Below are 21,652 nucleotides of genomic sequence, written 5' to 3' on the forward strand. Positions count from 1 at the left end.
GGGCCAGTTGTTGCCTATTCAGTCAGAATACAGAGAGCGTAGTCATAACATTTACTCAGTGAGTGCATGGAGCTCAAGTCAGTGCAGCAGAGACCTTATACTGTAGGATGTGGCTGCCATAAGAAGCTTGGTTTAAGCTGCTGTTTACATTTTCAACGTGGTGCACCTGCTGTAGTGTTAGAAAGAAATGAACTACACCACTAAAAGTTTATACACACCTTCTCATGCAATGGTTTTTATTTATTGTAATTATTTTCAACATTGTAGATTAACACTGAAGACATCAAAACTATGGAATAATCTGGTTTTTGCCATAATCTGGATTACAACAGTAGTCAAACAGGGCTATCCATTGTGTGCTAACCCTACCTCTGAACAACACAACTGATGATCTCAAATGAACTCTTGACAAGGCTCATGTTCATTAGAAACCATTCCAGGAGACCACTTCATGAAGCAGACTGAGAGAATACCAAGAGTGTGCAAAGCTGTCACGAAGGAAAAAGGGGTCTACTTTACAGAATCTAAAATATTAAACATATTCTGCTTTGTTTAACACTTTTTTAACAATTAAATAATTCCATATGTGTTCTTTCATTGTTTTGATGTCTTCAGTATTAATCTACAGTGTTTCAAATAATTAAAATAAATACTAACCCTTGAATGAGACGGTGTTTCCAAACTTTTGACTGGTAGTGTACGTCAGGGAAACATGGCTGTAGTGTGGAGTCTGATCTCATGTTTGTGTCAAAGTGTATTCGTCTTTAAAGCAGTATTAAAACAGCTGTGACTGAAGGAGTAGTCTAAAGGTAAGAAAACACTCAAACAGTCAAAACTAAGCACAATATATAAACAGAGTTAACAACGGGATCACAGAGTCTCTGGTAAAAGTGTGGCTAACACTAGCAGAGCTAACACCTCAAGCCTTCAGTCCCCCTTGCAGGTTAACGTCCACATGCCTGTGCTGGTTCCTCATTGCTACATTCAACTTCATCTCCATTTACTACATCAACATACTGACAAACCACACAGTGCTACAAGATGACATCTGTCACCTGTGCTTGTTTACATCAGGGTAGTAGAGCTTTAGAGCGTTACAGCAGCAGACATTAAGTGGAACTACAGCCCCAGCTAGAGGCTTAGACACGACATATGATCAGTATTTCAGGCCTACAGTAATGAAGAATATTCATGATTCATTTGACTAAGTATAAAGTCTTGTTTACACATCTACATTGACTCTATGCCGTCCACTGCATGGGGTTGGATCGCCCGTGTCTGCTCTGTTAGGAGTGCGACTTATCTGCTCATCATATCACCAGTTTCCGGTTCTGGGACATCCTCTGGTTGTCTGAGCACACAGGAAACCCTGGCAACTGAGTCTTTTGAGTGTTTGCGATCTCTACAAGTTTTTTTCCTCAACTCATTTATAGTTTCTCATTCCAGAAAAGCTGTAAATGCAGGAAACACAATGCAACCTAGCGAATCAGTCACAGGGATTGCGGTCTGTGTTGTTTTGCCAGGGACATCCCTATGTTCCCACATTTTGAGGACATTTTCAAATTAGGTCTTGTGTTCCTACATTGCCCTTCAATTTAAGGACTATCCTCCCACAACATTTTTTGGAAGCAATTTATAGTAAATGAATGAATGAGTAATTTAATTTCAATCTGCAGCAGAATGTGGGAACATAGGGCTGTGGGAACAAAGGGCTGTGGGAACAAAGGGCTGTGGGAACATAGGGCTGTGGGAACTTAGGGCTGTGGGAACGTAGGGCTGTGGTAACATAGGGCTGTGGGAACGTAGGGCTGTGGGAACATAGGGTTGTGGGAACAAAGGGCTGTGGTAACATAGGGTTGTGGGAACTTAGGGCTGTGGGAACATAGTGCTGTGGGAACAAAGGGCTGTGGGAATGTAGGGCTGTGGGAACAAAGGGTTGTTGGAACATAGGGCTGTGGGAACAAAGGGCTGTGGGAACATAGGCCTGTGGGAACATACGACTGTAGGAACATAGGGCTGTGGGAACATACGGCTGTGGGAACAAAGGGCTGTGGGAACATACGGTTGTGGGAACAAAGGGCTGTGGGAACATAGGGCTGTGGGAACTTAGGGCTGTGGGAACAAAGGGCTGTGGGAACAAAGGGCTGTGGGAACTTAGGGCTGTGGGAACAAAGGGCTGTGGGAACGTAGAGCTGAGGGAACAAAGGGCTGTGGGAACATAGGGCTGTGGGAACATAGGGCTGTGGGAACATAGGGCTGTGGGAACATAGGGCTGTGGGAACAAAGGGCTGTGGGAAAATAGGGCTGTGGGAACTTAGGGCTGTGGGAACATAGGGCTGTGGGAACAAAGGGCTGTGGGAACATAGGGTTGTGGGAACTTAGGGCTGTGGGAACTTAGGGCTGTGGGAACAAAGGGCTGTGGGAACATAGGGTTGTGGGAACGTAGGGCTGAGGGAACATAGGGCTGTGGGAACTTAGGGCTGAGGGAACAAAGGAATGTGGGAACATAGGGCTGAGGGAACATAGGGCTGTGGGAACATAGGGCTGTGGGAACTTAGGGCTGTGGTAACAAAGGGCTGTGGGGACAAAGGGCTGAGGGAACATAGGGCTGTGGGAACATAGGGTTGTGGGAACGTAGGGCTGAGGGAACATAGGGCTGTGGGAAATTAGGGCTGTGGGAACAAAGGGCTGTGGGAACAAAGGGCTGTGGAAACATAGGGCTGTGGAAACATAGGGCTGTGGGAACTTAGGGCTGTGGGAACTTAGGGCTGTGTTAACATTGACATGCTCTCGTTTTGACACGTTGTCACATTTCTTTAGAAGGTGCGTGTCATGCTACGTACGAGGGCTATCAAACCTACAGCATATGCTATGGTGAAGATTCAGTGAGGAAGGCTTGAACGCACGTCCCTGGACATCAAATCACTTCACCATGTAAGGACTGTGTCCTATCAAAACCCTCGAAAAACCCTCCACACTCACCTGGCTCACATGTTCACATTTCCATAACTCCCATAATTCCTCCAGTAAGATTTGCTGCCAAAATAACATCATAGGAAACTTTATTTCTATGCATTTAACTTTCTGTGGAAACTCAAGAATCATTGTAGCACTGAGCCATACCAGTATAGCAACATTTCTTAAGTAGAAGCCATTCGCCAACAAACACGACACAAACACGACCGTCTTTGAGAAGGTAAATGATCTTGTAATCAAAAAGATGTCAGATGTTGTGATCAGGACTTAACTGATTGGACTTTAAGACCTCAAAGCAATACATGGATCTTAAAATGTACAATGTTTTAGCACAGGAGCATTCTGACTTACTTCCTTGGTGATAACATCCTAAATTTAAGAGGATAACATGTGTGACAGTCTTCTACATTATGTTATTTGTTTTCTTACTTATAGCAGGAATTTCTTGGTGGTTTTTCTAAAATAACATAACCATTCAACACTAACTCCAACTACGGTGGCTGGGAAGTGCAATTCAAATGTACAAAGGATGAAACACTTTGTGATGGAACTTTTTTACCAGTCCAGACACAAATTTACAAACGGCAGATTCTAGCCAAAAAGGAATGTACCAAATACAGGAAGTGACCCGGAAGTGAGCGGTTAGTTTTGGCAGAGAGAAACAGACTGTCCTGCCAATCACAGGATCACATTCTGATATTACCTTTCAAAATAAAAGCCAAAAGAAATTTGAAAAAAAATAGCGATAATTCTGGATATTTTTAGTCAGAGATTATGAACAAATCTTAGTTTTCACTGACTAATTATAGCTCAGACTAACAGTGGACAACCTCATAATGATATCCAGCCAATCACAGCTTGATCTGATGTGCAGTTTTTTAAAAAATGCAACCATTTGAAATTGGAAGAAAATAGCGATAATTCTGGATATTTCCAATCAGAGATTATTTTTCCACAGAGTCATTTTAAATCATACTATTAGTGTAACACTATTCAGTGGGAACTGGGATTTTCTTCATAATCTCACACAAATCATTGGAATATGCAAAATTTCCAATGTCTTTTATTTTGAAATTCCAAATCAGATATAGCTGTGATTGGCAGGAACACATTTTGAGGAGTTCTCTTATGAGTCTGAATCAAAATATTTGAATGGGAACAGGGTTGTTAATGTCAAATATATATTAATTCAATTCAATTTGCTTTATTGGCATGAACAAAGACATGTTGTTGCCAAAGCACATACAATTCATACACATACATTGCATTACATATTATATTCATTATATATTATATATATATTACATATTTTATACACATTAATGAACGATGGTGTACAATGAAAAAATATATTAATTCTCTGGCTGTTGCACATTTTCACATTGCAGACGTCTTTTATTTTGAAAATCGTCGGCACATTCCTTTTCCGGTATAATCTGAAGTTTGTAAATTTGTTTTGGTGAAAGTGTTTAATGTTATTTTGTTTTACAAAATGTGAATTTGTCTCCAACTTTGTCAAAGTGTTTCATCCTTTATAAATTTGCATTGCACTTCCCAACCACCGTATCCAACAGCTCTGGATGAAGAACGCCTGAGATGTGCTGAAACCTTCTGAAAAGTTAAGAAGCATGACTTGAAACGTTTGTTTTCCAGAAAGTAATTTTTTAACTGAACCTAGCGAGCTACTTTACGTGTTGATGGGCTGCTGGGAGGTCAAAGGTGTGCAGAGCTTTCACAGCATCACTCGTCTGTCGCCTTTTTTCATCCAACATGCACCAAATTAACAACCAAAAGCAAGCGACAGTATCAGCTGATGTGGTTAAATCATGTAACAGGACTCACACTGTTCATGCTGATTGATCATATACAGTACAGTCATATGGTCCCTACAGCTACATTACAAATAGCCGCTACATGATAGCAGCATATTTTTAGAAACCTCCAATCATGAAATTCTCCAACACACCAGAGAGCACATCAGAGCGACTGTGTGCAAAACAAAACAAGTCTGAAAAGAGCTCCATGAACACATCAAAAACCAAGTGTTTGACATGATTAGTGACACTTAATGATGGATACTTTACCTTCCACTGCTTCGGTCATGGTGTCAAAAAAAAAAAAAGTTAGATCCTCAGTGCAAGATTAAGTTGCCATAAAATAAAAGTAGATCCGTAACTGTGCGGTTTAATCCAAGTGTTTAATTCCAATAAAGCCACGTCATATGCTGCAGATGGAAAAGCAGAGCCTTTTGGCCCCCACTGGAAACACTACACCTCTTTTTTCCACCTCTTGATACTTAAAACTGCATTTTTCTGTCTGGTTCCTAAAGTCTCAAACTTGTATGGGTCCGAATGTTTGCGAGGTGGTCCAGAGAGATCCACTGCAGTGGATGAGGCTGGGGAGACGGACAGAGACCAGTGTGTCTTTGCCCTTTGCCTGGTTGAAGCTAGGGTTGTAGATAGAGCAGCCGGACCCCCCCCCCTCTGCCTGCTCTGACAGAATTAGATCGACCACGGGGACAGACGGACTGACGGAAGGGAAAGAGAGGCTTGGAGAGAGAGCTTTGAGGTAACTTTATCCCAACAGTCAGTGTTGCTGCTGGAGTCACGTGAGTACAGAGTGGACATTGCTTTAACACAACTAGAATCTATTAAGTATGAACAAACATCAATCAATGACGCTCATCTATTAAAAACATTTGTCTAAATAAACCGTAGAACTAATTAGGAAATGTTACATTCATGCCATGTTCCTGAGCCCCAGGCCCTGAGTTATTCTTAGAGCGGCCCGCTGCTGCTTCGCCTTTTTAGGCCAGAGGCGTGACCTTAACACCCCACCCCCCCCAAACCACCCCCTCGTGTCAGCTAATCCCCCCTCCTGCAGACCTCCTCTGCTGGTGCAGAGCTGTCATCAAGGGGAGAAAGAGAGAGAGAGAGAGGAAGCAATGTACTTCAAGTGACATCAAATGTATGACATGACTCCAGGTCTGTTCATGGAAAAGTTTAAGAGCCAGATCAGGATGTCTTATAAAGTAAGCAAAATCACTGGAGGCAAATGCTGCATTCATGTGACGTCAGCTCATCGGGAAAATTAGCTTCCAAGTTGGTAAATGCAGGAGAACAACATTCAGAAACTCAGGCAAGAATCTGGGGCCCAGGGGCGCTGGTGGCCTAGTGGTCTTAGCGCCCAATATACAGAGGCTGCAGTCCTCGTCGCAGGGGTCGCTGGTTCGATTCCCGGCAGGTCGACAATTCCCTGCATGTCTTCCCCCACTCTCTACTCCCCACATTTCCCGTCTCTCTCCAGCTGTCCTGTCAAATAAAGGCACAAGGGCCAAAAATGTAACTTAAAAAAAAAAAAAACAGGGGCCCAACTTAGCAATTTGACGTGGTCACAGTCATCATCAACACGTCCTGCAAACGATGTTCTGTTCATGTTGAGAAGCTTTACATTGCTTGATAATGTAATATGTTGTTATCATTTGTAAATTTCTACACAGAGTGACCTAGACTCATTAGAAAAGTGATGTATTAGGTGCCGTGTCCACTACTGCTGTTGTTTTTTGTGCTGGGAGCGCCCATGACCTCCAATTTCAGAGCGCTTCTCATCAAATTGACATGGAAAGGCGTCTCGATTATGTCCAGAGATTAACTCCAAACTTTCCTCATGAACCTCCAACTAACCCAATTGATGAACTTCTCTCTAGCAATCCAACATCTAAAGGTATTATGTCCAAGATCTATAACCTAATTTCTAAGTTGAACTGCCCCCCTGTGGCTGTTATTAGAGCTGCTTGGGAGCAGGATCTTAATTTCACTTTTACAGACAAGACATGGGAGTCAGCTCTGAAACGCATACACTCCTCTTCTATATGTGCCAGACATGCTCTTTTACAATTTAAAGTAGTTCATCGAATTCATATTTCTAAAACCAAATTAGCTCGTATTTACCCTGATGTTGACCCCACTTGTGATAAATGGAAAGTCGCCCCTGGCTCACTTTTGCACATGTACTGGTCATGTCCCACCTTGACAACATTTTGGACATCTTATTTTCAAACCATCTCAGAAATCCTTAACTACCAATTGGTTCCAAACCCTTTGACTGCTATCTTTGGTATATCACCAGACGATGATTTACCAAAAACAAAACTTGAAGTTTTGGCCTTTTCTTCTTTGCTGGCTCGCCGGGTAATCTTACTTAGGTGGAGAGATTCCACTCCTCCCTCTCTTTCACACTGGATCAGAGATATGATGAGTTATTTAAATCTGGAGAAAATCCGTTTCACCACACGAGGAACAGAAAATAAATTTTACAGAGTTTGGCGCCCTTTCCTGATATACTTTGAGAAACCCACAACAGCTGTTTCTGAGTAGTCTCCAGTACTGTTTTTTTTTGTTTTTGTTTGTTTTTTGTTTTTTTGTTTTTTTAATTGATTTTAATATATTATTATTATTATTAATTTTATTTATTTATTTATTTAAATTAGTGCATTCTCTGCCTTCCAATTGTTTTTTCGTCAGCTTTGTTTATTTGATGGGAGGGGGGGGGGGGGGGGGGGGGGGTGTTACTACTATACATTAATCACTGTTCAATTGTGATGGCGTGCTAAACGCAGCCTGGCCTTTTTTCTTTTTTATAAAAACTGAACTGTACAACTGATTGTTTGTTTGTGTCCTGTTGTTTTTTTGTTTTGTTTGTTTGTTTGTTTATTTATTTATTTTTTGTTGGTCTATTTGACTAACTGATCATTACCTTATCGTTCGTAACTATTCTGTGGCTATTTCTTTCTGTATGTCAATTGTCATGTGCTTTTGTGTTTTGTCATGAGTGTTGTTCAATAAAAAGACCATTGAAAGAAAGAAAGGCGTCTCGAAGCCCAACTGGTGCGTCAGATGCATAGACTGTATACATGATGGACGTAGTATCCGTGACGTCACCCATCTGTTCCTGAGCGCTGTTTTGAAGCCAATCGACGGCGGCAGCCATATTGGTAATGCAGAACTCAACCAGGCAGAGTGTGACGTAAAGAGGCAGGGTTTGAGCCTCCTTGCCAACAGCTACAGTATGTGTTCTCGCCAAGCGGCAACCTCCGGTCTCAAACGATGAAGCCCATTAGGAAGTGTTATAAACTGAAATACATCGAGAATCCACTTGAGACTGGCTGCAGAAACACCGGAAACCACATAGACACCCATTAAAAAAAGACGATCTTTGCAGCATTAATAAACATGTTTACAGCCTGGTTCAAAAAACGGCTTGGCTACGGTAGCTAATCTCTCTATCGGCACACACTGTACGGGGGGTGAATTTTTTTCTAACGTGACGGTTCAGAAGACATTAAGATTATGAGTTTTTGACAAAGTAAGGACATGACTGACGTGACTCCCACATTTCCAATATGGCTGCCTCCGTTGATTGGCTTCTAAATAGCGTTCTGGAACAGATGGGTGACGTCACGGATACTACGTCCATACTTTATACAGTCTTTGGGAGTGACCTAGACTCATTAGAAAAGTGATGTATGAGGTGCCGTGTCCACTACTGCTGTTGTTTTTTGTGCTGGGCGCGCCCATGACCTCCAATTTCAGAGCGCTTCTCATCAAATTGACATGGAAAGGCGTCTCGAAGCCCAACTGGTGCGTCAGATGCATAGACTGTATACATGATGGACGTAGTATCTGTGACGTCACCCATCTGTTTCTGAAGCGCTGTTTTGAAGCCAATCGACGGCGGCAGCCATATTGGTAATGCAGAACTCAACCAGGCAGAGTGTGACGTAAAGAGGCGGGGTTTGAGCCTCCTAGCCAACAGCTACAGTATGTGTTCTCGCCAAGCGGCAACCTCCGGTCTCAAACGATAAAGCCCATGTGGAAGTGTTATAAACTGAAATATTCAACCCCCGTACAGTGTGTGCCGATATAGAGATTTTCTACATAGGCCAAGCCGTTTTTTGAACCAGGCTGTAAACATGTTTATTAATGCTGCAAAGATCGTCTTTTTCCCATTCATGTCTATGTGGTTTCCGGTGTTTCTGCAGCCTCTAGTGGATTCTCCATGTATTGCAGTTTATAACACTTCCGCATGGGCTTCATCGTTGGAGACCGGAGGTTGCCGCTTGAACTCAACCAGTCAAAGTGTGACGTAAAGAGGCGGAGTTTTAGCCTCCTAGCGAACAGCTATGTGTTCCCGCCTGTCAGTCAAGTCAGTCATGTCCTTATTTGGGCAAAAAATTGTAATCTTAATATCTTTGAAATTGCGGCGTTAGAAAAAAATTCAACCCCTGCTTTAAAGATCGGCTTTTTTAAATGGGTGTGTATGTGGTTCCTGGCACTTCCGGAGCCGGCCTCAAGCAGACCCTGGATGAACTGCAGTTTTTAACACTTCCGCATTGGCCTCATATTTTTAGACCATAGGTTACCACTTGACTATTTCCCTTTGTTGTTTATTTATATACATTTTATTGTAACAGGTGTGCATTACGGCCAAATACCACCAGATCTGTGTCCGCTCCGTCACAGCATCGGATCTGATAGGTTTCTATTCTAGTCTATGTGTTAACTTCCACTGGACCTGCTCCGTAGCGTCCCGGCTGCGTCTCTGATCCACAAGACTTCTATTGTTGCCGGATGCCGGAGCATGACGCATCAATCTCAATAGAGCAGATGGAGCGGGACAGGAAGTCAGGTTTCACCTAAACAAAATGAAAACATCCGGTTAATTTTCGGAATAAAACACTCTGTGTTATCACCAGAACGTATTTCACTTAACTACAGCAACAAACCAAAGTCATGATGAGCGGAGCCAGGACCTGGAGTCAACAGGTCAGAGGTTTTCAGAGGACCAGAAAGACAACATGGATGAGGAGAGGAGGAGGAGGATCCTTGATGGACCGGGCACAGATCTGGTGGAAGTAGTTTCTACTTCTAAATCCATTTCTGATTTATGTGTAGTCATTATATATGGATTGTTGGATTGATGGATTGACAGTCGGCCAATTAAAAAAGAGACAAGACATGAAAGACAGACAGGGGACTTTATTTAAGTTTACAGAAAGTAAATTACTTCATGGTCCATTTTCAACAAATGTTCATACACACTCTTGATCACACTGTACGGATATCACATACTTGATTATGCTTTAAAGCTCCTTTTAGTAACTTTTTGTTACGGTTGATTTTTGCACCCCCCTGTGGACAAAGTGGTACCTTGCTGATCTTATCCTATGCGTGAGTAAGTTATGTTCTTTTGATATAGAATCTCACTCCTGTATGAGTCTTAAAATAAAAGCTTAATACTGAAATGCTTCAACACAGAGACATCTTTATCCCCCTCCAATAAAACAACATCACATTTTATCAGGCATGCATTACATGACACATTCATCAGCCCCTCCAAGAATATTTTCATGCCATGCTACAATGAACTTGGGAAGTAACAGCCAACTGTTTATTTTTTCTTGTTCTTCTGCAATACCAAAGCGATGACAATCCCAGTTACCACGAGCACCACGATGCCAACGACGATGACGGAGGTCTTCTGTCTTTTGAACCCTACAATGAAGAACAAAAGGCCCATCACTTATCTGGTATCGTTCGACACGAACAACACAAACAGGAAGTTGCTCAAGAATTACATTTAATGAGTGTCACTGTTTTAAAGGTGATATATCATGCAAAATGGACTTTTTAATGGTTCTCTACCTGAAATATGTGTCCCTGTCTACAAACCCCCTGAAAATGAAAAGAATCCATTCTGCCCCTGTTCTGATTTCTCCACCTTTCTGTAAATGTGTGCTGAAACCAGCCGTTTCAGTTTTCAGTGTTTTTCATATGTCACAACGCCATCCGGTCTGTAACAGGAAGTCAGAGCTCGGAGCTTGTTCAGCCCATAGACTGTATAAAATACAACTCAACCCCTCCTCCGTTTTTCATTCCCTGCACACATGTGTGCTAACAAGGAGCTTAGGAGGGAGGCATGCTAGTTGTAGGCTGTCTTAATAAACACAGAGGTCGGTTTTACTCCCCACGTCTGCAGATTTGAAGATCTAGTGGATGATTTTTATTTGTCATGGAAAAGTGCTAGCGCTAATTAGCATAACCACATTGCTACATGTTGGTAGCTGTGTACCAAGACACACGTGGACATACTGACAAATAAAACAACAAGAAACACTAAATCTGTGACCAATGGTTCAGAAAGGTCCTGCTGCAGGCGCCTCTCCGTCAGGATCAGATTCTGGATCAGATTCAGCAGGTCTGTGATTCAGCCAACATGTAAACATTAGATTAACGTGCTGGAGAGCCGAGGCCACATCCACTTCCTGAGGGGGCGTGGTCAGAGAGCTCATTCTCATTTAAAGGCACAGACACAGAAAACAGCCTGTTCTGAGCAGGGCTGGAAAAAGAGGGGTTTACAGGCAGACCAAAATCTGATTTCAAAGTGTTTTTATGAGCATAAACTTTAAGGACATGTTTTGGGGACCTCTTAGACCAATATATGTTGATGAAAAAGAGCAGAATATGTCACGTTTAAGAGACAGAAGCTCCATCATGGGTTCACCTCCCAGCCATTTCAGACTGAAGAAGGATATAAATGTTTCATACACATTTGGTCATCTTAATGAAATTAAAAGGTAATTATAATCACACTTACAATTGCAGATGTCCCAGAAAGTGCTCTGTAAGAAAAGACAAAGAATAAGAATGATATGAATCTGTTATTCAGACCGCATCTTTCCATAACATCACAGCTTTCTACTTTGAGTTTGAGTAGTTCTACCGGAAGAGCAGGAACTCCGAGAAGCATCTTCATCTCATGCAATGCGATCTCATTGTGGTTACAGTTCCCCAGTAGATTTCCTTCATAGAAGAGAGTGTCCACGACAAGGCAGACATTTGGGTTGGTCACCAGTCTCCTGCTGTCGGCTACAGTTTGCTTAGGATTGAAGGTGTGATGCATCACCACCATTATCACTTGTTTATCATCTGTAAGTACAGAAATATGAAATCATTCAGAAACAAGATGAAGCTTATGAAGAGGCAGCAATCTTTTAATATAGATATAGATTGAGACAAAACCACACTGGGGAAGTCATTGGTGTTTAAGTTACCATTCAGCTCATTTCATATGCTAGGATACACAGTATGTCTGTACAGTCTTACAGTGACCTTTCATGTTTCCAACAATGCACTGGGTTAGGAAGTTCCTTATATATGTGATCATCTTTTACATAAGGAAACAACATTGGTAATGTAACAGAAATATCCCTTAATGAATAAAATCAAAATCAATCTGAAGCAAATCAAGTCAGATCATTTCGAATCGAATAGAAATGAATCAAATTGAATTGAACAAAAATCGAGTCAGATTGAATCGAATCAAATTAAGTTTAACTGAACCAACTCCAACAGAACTGAATCAGGAATCGAATTGAATAAATCTAATTAAATCAGATCGTGTCAAATTGAATCGAATCGAATCGAGAATTGAATCGAACATTTAAATGCATATTGAATCAGTAATAAAATATTAAATCGGGAATCAGAAATAATCTATTTGAACCAAATCAAGTCAGATTTAATTTAAATCAATTCAGATCGAATCAATTCGAATCAAATTGAATTGAATAGAATAACACAAAATCATATTGAACCAAATCGAATCAGACTGAATCAATTTAAGTTGAATTTCAATGAATTTAATCAAATCGAGAATCAAATCGAGAATCAAATCGTGAATCAATCGTGAATCAAATCGAACATTTAATCGCATATTGAATCAGTAATCAAATATTAAATCGGGAATCAGAAATAATCTATTTGAACCGAATCGAGTCAGATTGAATCTTATCAAATCGTGTTGAACTGAGTCAACTCGAATCGAATTGAATCGAGAATCTATGAATAAATCTAATTGAATCACATCGAGTCAACTTGTATCAAATGGAATTGAATAAAACGAAATCAAATTGAACCAAATCAAGTCAGATTTAATTCGAATCGAATCGAATTGAATCGAATCAAATCGAATGAGACAAAATTGTATTGAACCAAATTGCATCAGACTGAATCAATTTAAGTCGAATTTTAATGAATTGAATTGAATCATGAATCGGATCGTGAATCAAATCGTTCATTTAATCGCATATTGAATCAAATATTAAATCGGGAATCAGAAATCAGAAATAATCTATTTGAACCGAATCGAGTCAGATTGAATCTTATCAAATTGAGTTGAACTGAATAAACTCGAATCGAATTGAATCAGGAATCTATTGAATAAATCTAATGGAACCAAGTCGAATTAGATCGAATTGCAACAAATAAACAGCATTTAACCAAATCGAGTTGGATCTAATTCAATCAGGAATCAAATCGATTCGTATCCATACAAATTGAATCTTGAATCAAATTGGATAAAACAAAATCTAATTGAACCAAATTCAGTCGTATCTAATCGATTCAAATAGACTCAAACCAGGACCTTTGGAATCATGGGATACCCAGCTCTAGAAATCAAACTGGATATTAATGAAGTAATTCTTTTTATCACATAAGGCTTTGCTGATTGTAACTTATATCCCAATATTAGGCCAAGCAAACATGATAGTTTCTTTAAGTCTTTAATGAATACTTCTTGTTTAAGCCTTAAATAATTAAATAGATCCAGGTTCAGTCAAATCCACTACCTACCTGGAACGTTCTCCAAGGCCTCACTGACATCCATTCCCTCTCGTGAAGGGATGGGACAGAACAGCAGAATGTAGTCACTCTTGTCAAGAGTGGGCACCTCAACCTGGCCAATCCTTTTCAAATTTTCAACCATGGATTTATGAGCATCCTGGGTTCTGCCGGATACTATCACGAAGAACTTCTTAAAGGGCACTGAGGATGGAGAAGAATGTTTGAGTCAAAGAAGAACAAAGTTTTAAACTGTTTGATGAAGCGTCATCTCTGAAACAAGACAAAGGAGAAGCTTAAAACTTAACTGTCCTTACCTCCAGTCCTACTCATGCTCCCTACCTCAACCCGTACTCATGCCTCCTTACCTCAAACCCTACTCATGCCTCCTTACCTCGACCCCTACTCATGCCTCCTGACCTCGGCTCCTACTCATGCCTCCTGACCTCGGCTCCTACTCATGCCTCCTGACCTCGGCTCCTACTCATGCCTCCTTAACTTGACCCTTCTCCTACCTCTTGACCTTGACTCATACTCCTGCCTCTTGACCTCGGCACCTACTCATGCCTCCTGACCTCGACTATTACTCATGCCTCCTGACCTCGACCCCTGCTCGTGCATCCTTCCCTCGATCCCTACTCATCCCTTACTTACTTTGACCCCTAATAATCACTCCTTTCCTCGACCCCTACTCATCCTTCCTTACCTCAATCATTACTAATGCCTCCTTACTTCAATCCCCTTCTCACCCCTCCCTAACCTTGACCCCTACTCATCCCTCTATTACTCCATCTCTCGACCCCTACTCATGCTCCCTACCTCAACCCCTAATCATCCTTTCGTACCTCAACCACTAATCATTCCTCCCTAACTTGACCACTACTCATCCCTTTATACCTCACTTCAAACTCATCCCTCCTTACCTCAACCCCAACTCATACCTCCCTACCGCGACCCCTAATTACCCCCCCCCAACCCCTACTAATCCCTCTCTACTTAAACCTTAATTATCCCTCCTTACCTTGACCCCCATTCATCCTCCTCAACTCAACCCCTTCTCACCCCTTCTTACCTCGACCCCTACTCATAATTCTATTCCTCGATCCTACGACCCCTACTCATGCTCCCCATCTCAACCCCTAATCATTCCTCTTTGCCTTGACCCCTACTCATGCATCCCTGCCTTGACACCTAATCGTCCTTTCGTACCCCAACCACTAATCACTCCTCCCTAACTTGACCACTACTCATCCCTTTATACCTCACCTCAAACTCCTCCCTCCTTACCTCAACCCCAACTCATACCTCCCTCGACCCCTAAGTAACCCCCCCACCACAACCCCTACTCATTCCTCTCTACTTAAACCTTAATTATCCCTCCTTACCTTGACCCCTATTCATCCTTCCTTACCTCAACCATTACTAATGCTGCCTTACTTCAATCCACTCTTATCCCTTCCTACCTTGACCCCCTCTTACCTCATGTCCTTCTCACCCCCTCCCTAACCTCGACCCTACTCATCCCTCTATTACTCGACCCCTTGACCCCTACTCATGCTCCATACCTCAACCCCTAATCATCCCTCTTTGCCTCGACCCCTAATCATCCTTTCGTACCTCAACCACTAGTCATTCCTCCCTAACTTGACCACTACTCATCCCTTTATACCTCACCTCAAACTCCTCCCTTCTTACCTCAACCCCAACTCATACCTCCCTTCCTCAAACCCTAATTATCCCCCCCTCTCTACTTAAACCCAGTTTTTATGAGCAATAAACTTTAAAGACATGTTTTGGGGACCTCTTAGACCAATATATGTTGATGAAAAAGAGCAGAATATGTCACGTTTAAGAGAAAGAAGCTCCATCATGGGTTCACCTCCCAGCCATTTCAGACTGAAGAAGGATATAAATGTTTCATACACATTTGGTCATCTTAATGAAATTAAAAGGTAATTCTAATCACACTTACGACTGGAGTTGCCCCCAAAACGGCTCTGTAAGAAAAGACAAAGAATAAGAATGATATGAATCTGTTATTCAGACCGCATCTTTCCATAACATCACAGCTTTCTACTTTGAGTTTCAGTAGTTTTACCAGAAGAGCAGGAACTCCGAGAAGCGTCTTCATCTCATACAATGCGATCTCATTGCGGTTACAGTTCCCCAGGAAATGTCCGTCATAGAAGAGAGTGTCCACGACAAGGCAGACGTTTGGGTTGGTCACCAGTCTCCTGCTGTCGGCTACAGTTTGCTCAGGATTGAAGGTGTGATGCATCACCACCATTATCACTTGTTTATCATCTGTAAGTACAGAAATATGAAATCATTCAGAAACAAGATGAAGCTTATGAAGAGGCAGCAATCTTTTAATATAGATATAGATTGAGACAAACCACACTGGGGAGGAAATTTGGGTTTAAGTAACCATTCAGCTCATTTCATATGCTAGGATACACAGTATGTCTGTACAGTCTTACAGTGACCTTTCATGTTTTCAACAATGCACTGGGTTAGGAAGTTCCTGATATATGTGATCATCTTTTTCATAAGGAAACAACATTGGTAATGTAACAGAAATATCCCTTAATGAATAAAATCAAAATCAATCTGAAGCAAATCAAGTCAGATCATTTCGAATCGAATAGAAATGAATCAAATTGAATTGGACAAAAATCGAGTCAGATTGAATCGAATCAAATTAAGTTTAACTGAACCAACTCCAACAGAACTGAATCAGGAATCGAATTGAATAAATCTAATTGAATCACATCGAGTCGAGTTGAATTGAATCAAATCAAATCGAATCGAGAATCGAATTGAGAATTGAATCGAACATTTAATTGCTTATTGAATCAGTAATAAAATATTAAATCGGGAGTCAGAAATAATCTATTTGAACCAAATCGAGTCAGATTGAATCTTATCAAACCGAGTTGAACTGAATCAACTCGAATCGAATTGAATCGGGAATCTATTGAATAAATCTAATTGAACCAAATCAAGTCAGATTTAATTTAAATCATTTCGACTCAAATTGAATCGAATCAAATCAAATGAGGCAAAATCGTATTCAACCAAATAGAGTCAGACTGAATCAATTTAAGTCGAATTTTAATGAATTAAACCAAATCGTGAATCGAATCGTGAATCAAATCGAACATTTAATCGCATATTGAATCAGTAATCAAATATTAAATTTGGAATCAGAAATAATCTATTTGAACCAAATCGAGTCAGATTGAATCTTATCAAATCGAGTTGAACTGAATCAACTCGAATCGAATTGAATCGAGAATCTATGAATAAATCTAATTGAATCACATCGAGTCAACTTGTATCAAATGGAATTGAATAAAACGAAATCAAATTGAACCAAATCAAGTCAGATTTAATTCAAATCAATTCAGATCGATTCAATTCGAATCAAATCGAATCAAATCGAATGAGACAAAATTGTATTGAACCAAATTGCATCAGACTGAATCAATTTAAGTCGAATTTTAATGAATTGAATCGAATCATGAATCGAATCGTGAATCAAATCGATCATTTAATCGCATATTTAATCAAATATTAAATCGGGAATCAGAAATCAGAAATAATCTATTTGAACCGAATTGAGTCAGATTGAATCTTATCAAATTGAGTTGAACTGAATCAACTTGAATCGAATTGAATCGAGAATCTATGAATAAATCTAATTGAACCAAATCAAGTCAGATTTAATTTAAATCAATTCAGATCGATTCAATTTGAATCGAATCGAATCAAGTCGAATGAGACAAAATTGTATTGAACCAAATTGAGTTAGACTGAATCAATTTAATCGAATAAGAATCGAATCGAGAATCGAATCGAGAATCGAATCGAGAATCGAATCAAGAATCGAATCAAGAATCAAAATCAAACATTTAATCGCATATTGAATCAGTAATCAAATATTAAATCAGGAATCAGAAATAATCTATTTGAACCGAATCGAGTCAAATTGAATCTTATCATATCGTGTTGAACTGAATCAACTCGAATCGAATTGAATCAGGAATCTATTGAATAAATCTAATGGAACCAAGTTGAATTAGATCGAATTGCAACAAATAAACAGCATTTCGCCAAATCGAGTTGGATCTAATTCAATCAGGAATCAAATCGAATCGTATCCATACAAATTGAATCTTGAATCAAATTAAATAAAACAAAATCTAATTGAACCAAATTCAGTCGTATCTAATCGATTCAAACAGACTCAAACCAGGACCTTTGGAATCATGGGATACCCAGCTCTAGAAATCAAACTGGATATTAATGAAGTAATTCTTTTTATCACATAAGGCTTTGCTGATTGTAACTTATATCCCAATATCAGACCAAGCAAACATGATAGTTTCTTTAAGTCTTTAATGAATACTTCTTGTTTAAGCCTTAAATAATTAAATAGATCCAGGTTCAGTCAAATCCACTACCTACCTGGAACGTTCTCCAAGGCCTCACTGATATCAGTTCCCACTCGTGAAGCGATGGGACAGAACAGCAGAATGTAGTCACTCTTGTCAAGAGTGGACACCTCAACCTGGCGAATACTTTTCAAATTTTCAACCATGGATTTATGAGCATCCTGGGTTCTGCCGGATACTATCACGAAGAACTTCTTAAAGGGCACTGAGGATGGAGAAGAATGTTTGAGTCAAAGAAGAACAAAGTTTTAAACTGTTTTATGAAGCGTCATCTCTAAAACAAGACAAAGGAGAAGCTTAAAACTTAACTGTCCTTACCTCAAGTCCTACTCATGCTCCCTACCTCAACCCGTACTCATGCCTCCCTACCTCAAACCCTACTCATGCCTCCTGACCTTGACCCTTCTCCTACCTCTTGACCTTGACTCATACTCCTGCCTCTTGACCTCGACTCCTACTCCTGCCTCCCTATCTTAACCCCTACTCCTGCCTCTCGACCTTGAGTCCTACTCATGCCTCCTGACCCCGGCTCCTACTCATGCCTCCTTAACTTGACCCTTCTCCTACCTCTTGACCTTGACTCATACTCCTGCCTCCTGACCTCGACTCCTACTCATGCCTCCTGACCTTGACCCCTACTCATGCCTCTTGACCTCGACCCCTACTCATGCCTCCTGACCTCGACTCCTACTCATGCCTCTTGACCTCGACCCCTACTCATGCCTCCTGACCTCGACTTCTACTCATGCCTCCTGACCTCGACTCCTACTCATGCCTCCTGACCTTGACCCCTACTCATGCCTCCTGACCTCGGCTCCTACTCATGCCTCCTGACCTCGGCTCCTACTTATGCCTCCTTAACTTGACCCTTCTCCTACCTCTTGACCTTGACTCATACTCCTGCCTCTTAAGCTCGACCCCAACTCCTGCCTCTTGACCTCGGCACCTACTCATGCCTCCTGACCTCGACTATTACTCCTGCCTCCTGACCTCGACTATTACTCCTGCCTCCTGACCTCGACCCCTGCTCGTGCATCCTTCCCTCGACCCCTACTCATCCCTTACTTACTTTGACCCCTAATAATCACTCCTTTCCTTGACCCCTACTCATCCTTCCTTACCTCAACCATTACTAATGCCTCCTTACTTCAATCCCCTTCTCACCCCTCCCCTAACCTTGACCCCTACTCATCCCTCTATTACTCCATCTCTCGACCCTTACTCATGCTCCCTACCTCAACCCCTAATCATCCTTTCGTACCTCAACCACTAATCATTCCTCCCTAACTTGACCCCTTCTCACCCCTTCTTACCTCGACCCCTACTCATAATTCTATTCCTCGATCCTACGACCCCTACTCATGCTCCCCATCTCAACCCCTAATCATCCCTCTTTGCCTTGACCCCTACTCATGCATCCCTGCCTTGACACCTAATCATCCTTTCGTACCCCAAACACTAATCACTCCTCCTTAACTTGACCACTACTCATCCCTTTATACCTCACCTCAAACTCCTCCCTCCTTACCTCAACCCCAACTCATACCTCCCTCGACCCCTAATTACCCCCCCACCTCAACCCCTACTCATTCCTCTCTACTTAAACCTTAATTATCCCTCCTTACCTTGACCCCTACTCATTCCTCCTTACCTCAACCATTACTAATGCCTCCTTACTTCAATCCACTCTTATCCCTTCCTACCTTGACCCCCTCTTACCTCATGTCCTTCTCATCCCCTCCCTAACCTCGACCCTACTCATCCCTCTATTACTCAACCCCTTGACCCCTACTCATGCTCCATACCTCAACCCCTAATCATCCCTCTTTGCGTCGACCCCTAATCATCCTTTCGTACCTCAACCACTAATCATTCCTCCCTAACTTGACCACTACTCATCCCTTTATACCTCACCTCAAACTCCTCCCTCCTTACCTCATCCCCAACTCATACCTCCCTCGACCCCTAATTACCCCCCCCACCTCAACCCCTATTCATTCCTCTCTACTTAAACCTTAAGTATCCCTCCTTACCTTGACCCCTACTCATCCTTCCTTACTTCAACCATTACTAATGCCGCCTTACTTCAATCCTCTCTTATCCCTTCCTACCTTGACCCCCTCTTACGTCATGTCCTTCTCAGCCCCTCCCTAACCTCAACCCCTACTCATCCCTCTATTACTCGACCCCTTGACCCCTACTCATGCTCCATACCTCAACCCCTAATCATCCCTCTTTGCCTCGACCCCTAATCATCCTTTCGTACCTCAACCACTAGTCATTCTTCCCTAACTTGACCACTACTCATCCCTTTATACCTCACCTCAAACTCCTCCCTCCTTACCTCATCCCCAACTCATACCTCCCTTGACCCCTAATTATCCCCCCCACCTCAACCCCTATTCATTCCTCTCTACTTAAACCTTAAGTATCCCTCCTTACCTTGACCCCTACTCATCCTTCCTTACTTCAACCATTACTAATGCCGCCTTACTTCAATCCTCTCTTATCCCTTCCTACCTTGACCCCCTCTTACGTCATGTCCTTCTCAGCCCCTCCCTAACCTCAACCCCTACTCATCCCTCTATTACTCGACCCCTTGACCCCTACTCATGCTCCATACCTCAACCCCTAATCATCCCTCTTTGCCTCGACCCCTAATCATCCTTTCGTACCTCAACCACTAGTCATTCCTCCCTAACTTGACCACTACTCATCCCTTTATAACTCACCTCAAACTCCTCCCTCCTTACCTCAACCCCAACTCATACCTCCCTCGACCCCTAATTACCCCCCCCACCTCAACCCCTATTCATTCCTCTCTACTTAAACCTTAAGTATCCCTCCTTACCTTGACCCCTATTCATCCTTCATTACCTCAACCATTACTAATGCTGCCTTACTTCAATCCACTCTTATCCCTTCCTACCTTGACCCCCTCTTACCTCATGTCCTTCTCAGCCCCTCCCTAACCTCGACCCCTACTCATCCCTCTATTACTCAACCCCTTGACCCCTACTCATGCTCCATACCTCAACCCCTAATCATCCCTCTTTGCCTCGACCCCTAATCATCCTTTCGTACCTCAACCACTAGTCATTCCTCCCTAACTTGACCACTACTCATCCCTTTATACCTCACCTCAAACTCCTCCCTCCTTACCTCAACCCCAACTCATACCTCCCTTCCTCAAACCCTAATTATCCCCCCCTCTCTACTTAAACCTTAATTATCCCTCCTTACCTTGACCCCTATTCATCCCTCCTTACTTCAACCCTCTGTTATCCTTTCAATAACTTGATCCCTACTTAAATTCTTTTCTTATGGACAGAAACATACAGACACATTTATAAAAGTCAAAGTAGCTGCTGAAGTGTGTTATCATACAAAGAGTAAAGTGAGCGCAGAACATTCTTTGTGTTTTGGGTCAAAGTCCAGTTTCAGAGAAGTTGTGGAGTCAGTTGTGTTAAAAAAAACTAATAGTCTGTGTTTTCTTTTCACTTTCACTACGTTGTGACATTTTACACACAACCAGCA

At 41.7% G+C, this 21,652-nt stretch overlaps 1 protein-coding gene across 4 annotated transcripts in view; it reads right to left on the reverse strand.

Moving 5' to 3' along the window:
- Positions 1–9,998: 9,998 nt before the first annotated feature.
- The window catches only part of LOC117824657, a 46,658-nt gene continuing 35,004 nt past the window's right edge, over positions 9,999–21,652 (reverse strand). For 3 of the 4 annotated variants that reach the window (XM_034700210.1, XM_034700207.1, XM_034700208.1), the window contains exons 10-15: positions 15,757–15,962; positions 15,631–15,655; positions 13,671–13,862; positions 11,758–11,963; positions 11,632–11,656; positions 9,999–10,529 (exon numbers count right to left, since the gene is read on the reverse strand). In XM_034700210.1, the coding sequence (XP_034556101.1) occupies positions 10,426–10,529; positions 11,632–11,656; positions 11,758–11,963; positions 13,671–13,862; positions 15,631–15,655; positions 15,757–15,962 (758 nt within the window). In that variant the 3' untranslated portion in view covers positions 9,999–10,425. The remainder of the gene's footprint in view (positions 10,530–11,631; positions 11,657–11,757; positions 11,964–13,670; positions 13,863–15,630; positions 15,656–15,756; positions 15,963–21,652) is intronic. The other variant, XM_034700209.1, reaches the window with a different exon arrangement.

This window comes from Notolabrus celidotus, chromosome 13 (genome assembly GCF_009762535.1).
Source record: "Notolabrus celidotus isolate fNotCel1 chromosome 13, fNotCel1.pri, whole genome shotgun sequence".
Classification (NCBI taxonomy): domain Eukaryota; kingdom Metazoa; phylum Chordata; class Actinopteri; order Labriformes; family Labridae; genus Notolabrus; species Notolabrus celidotus.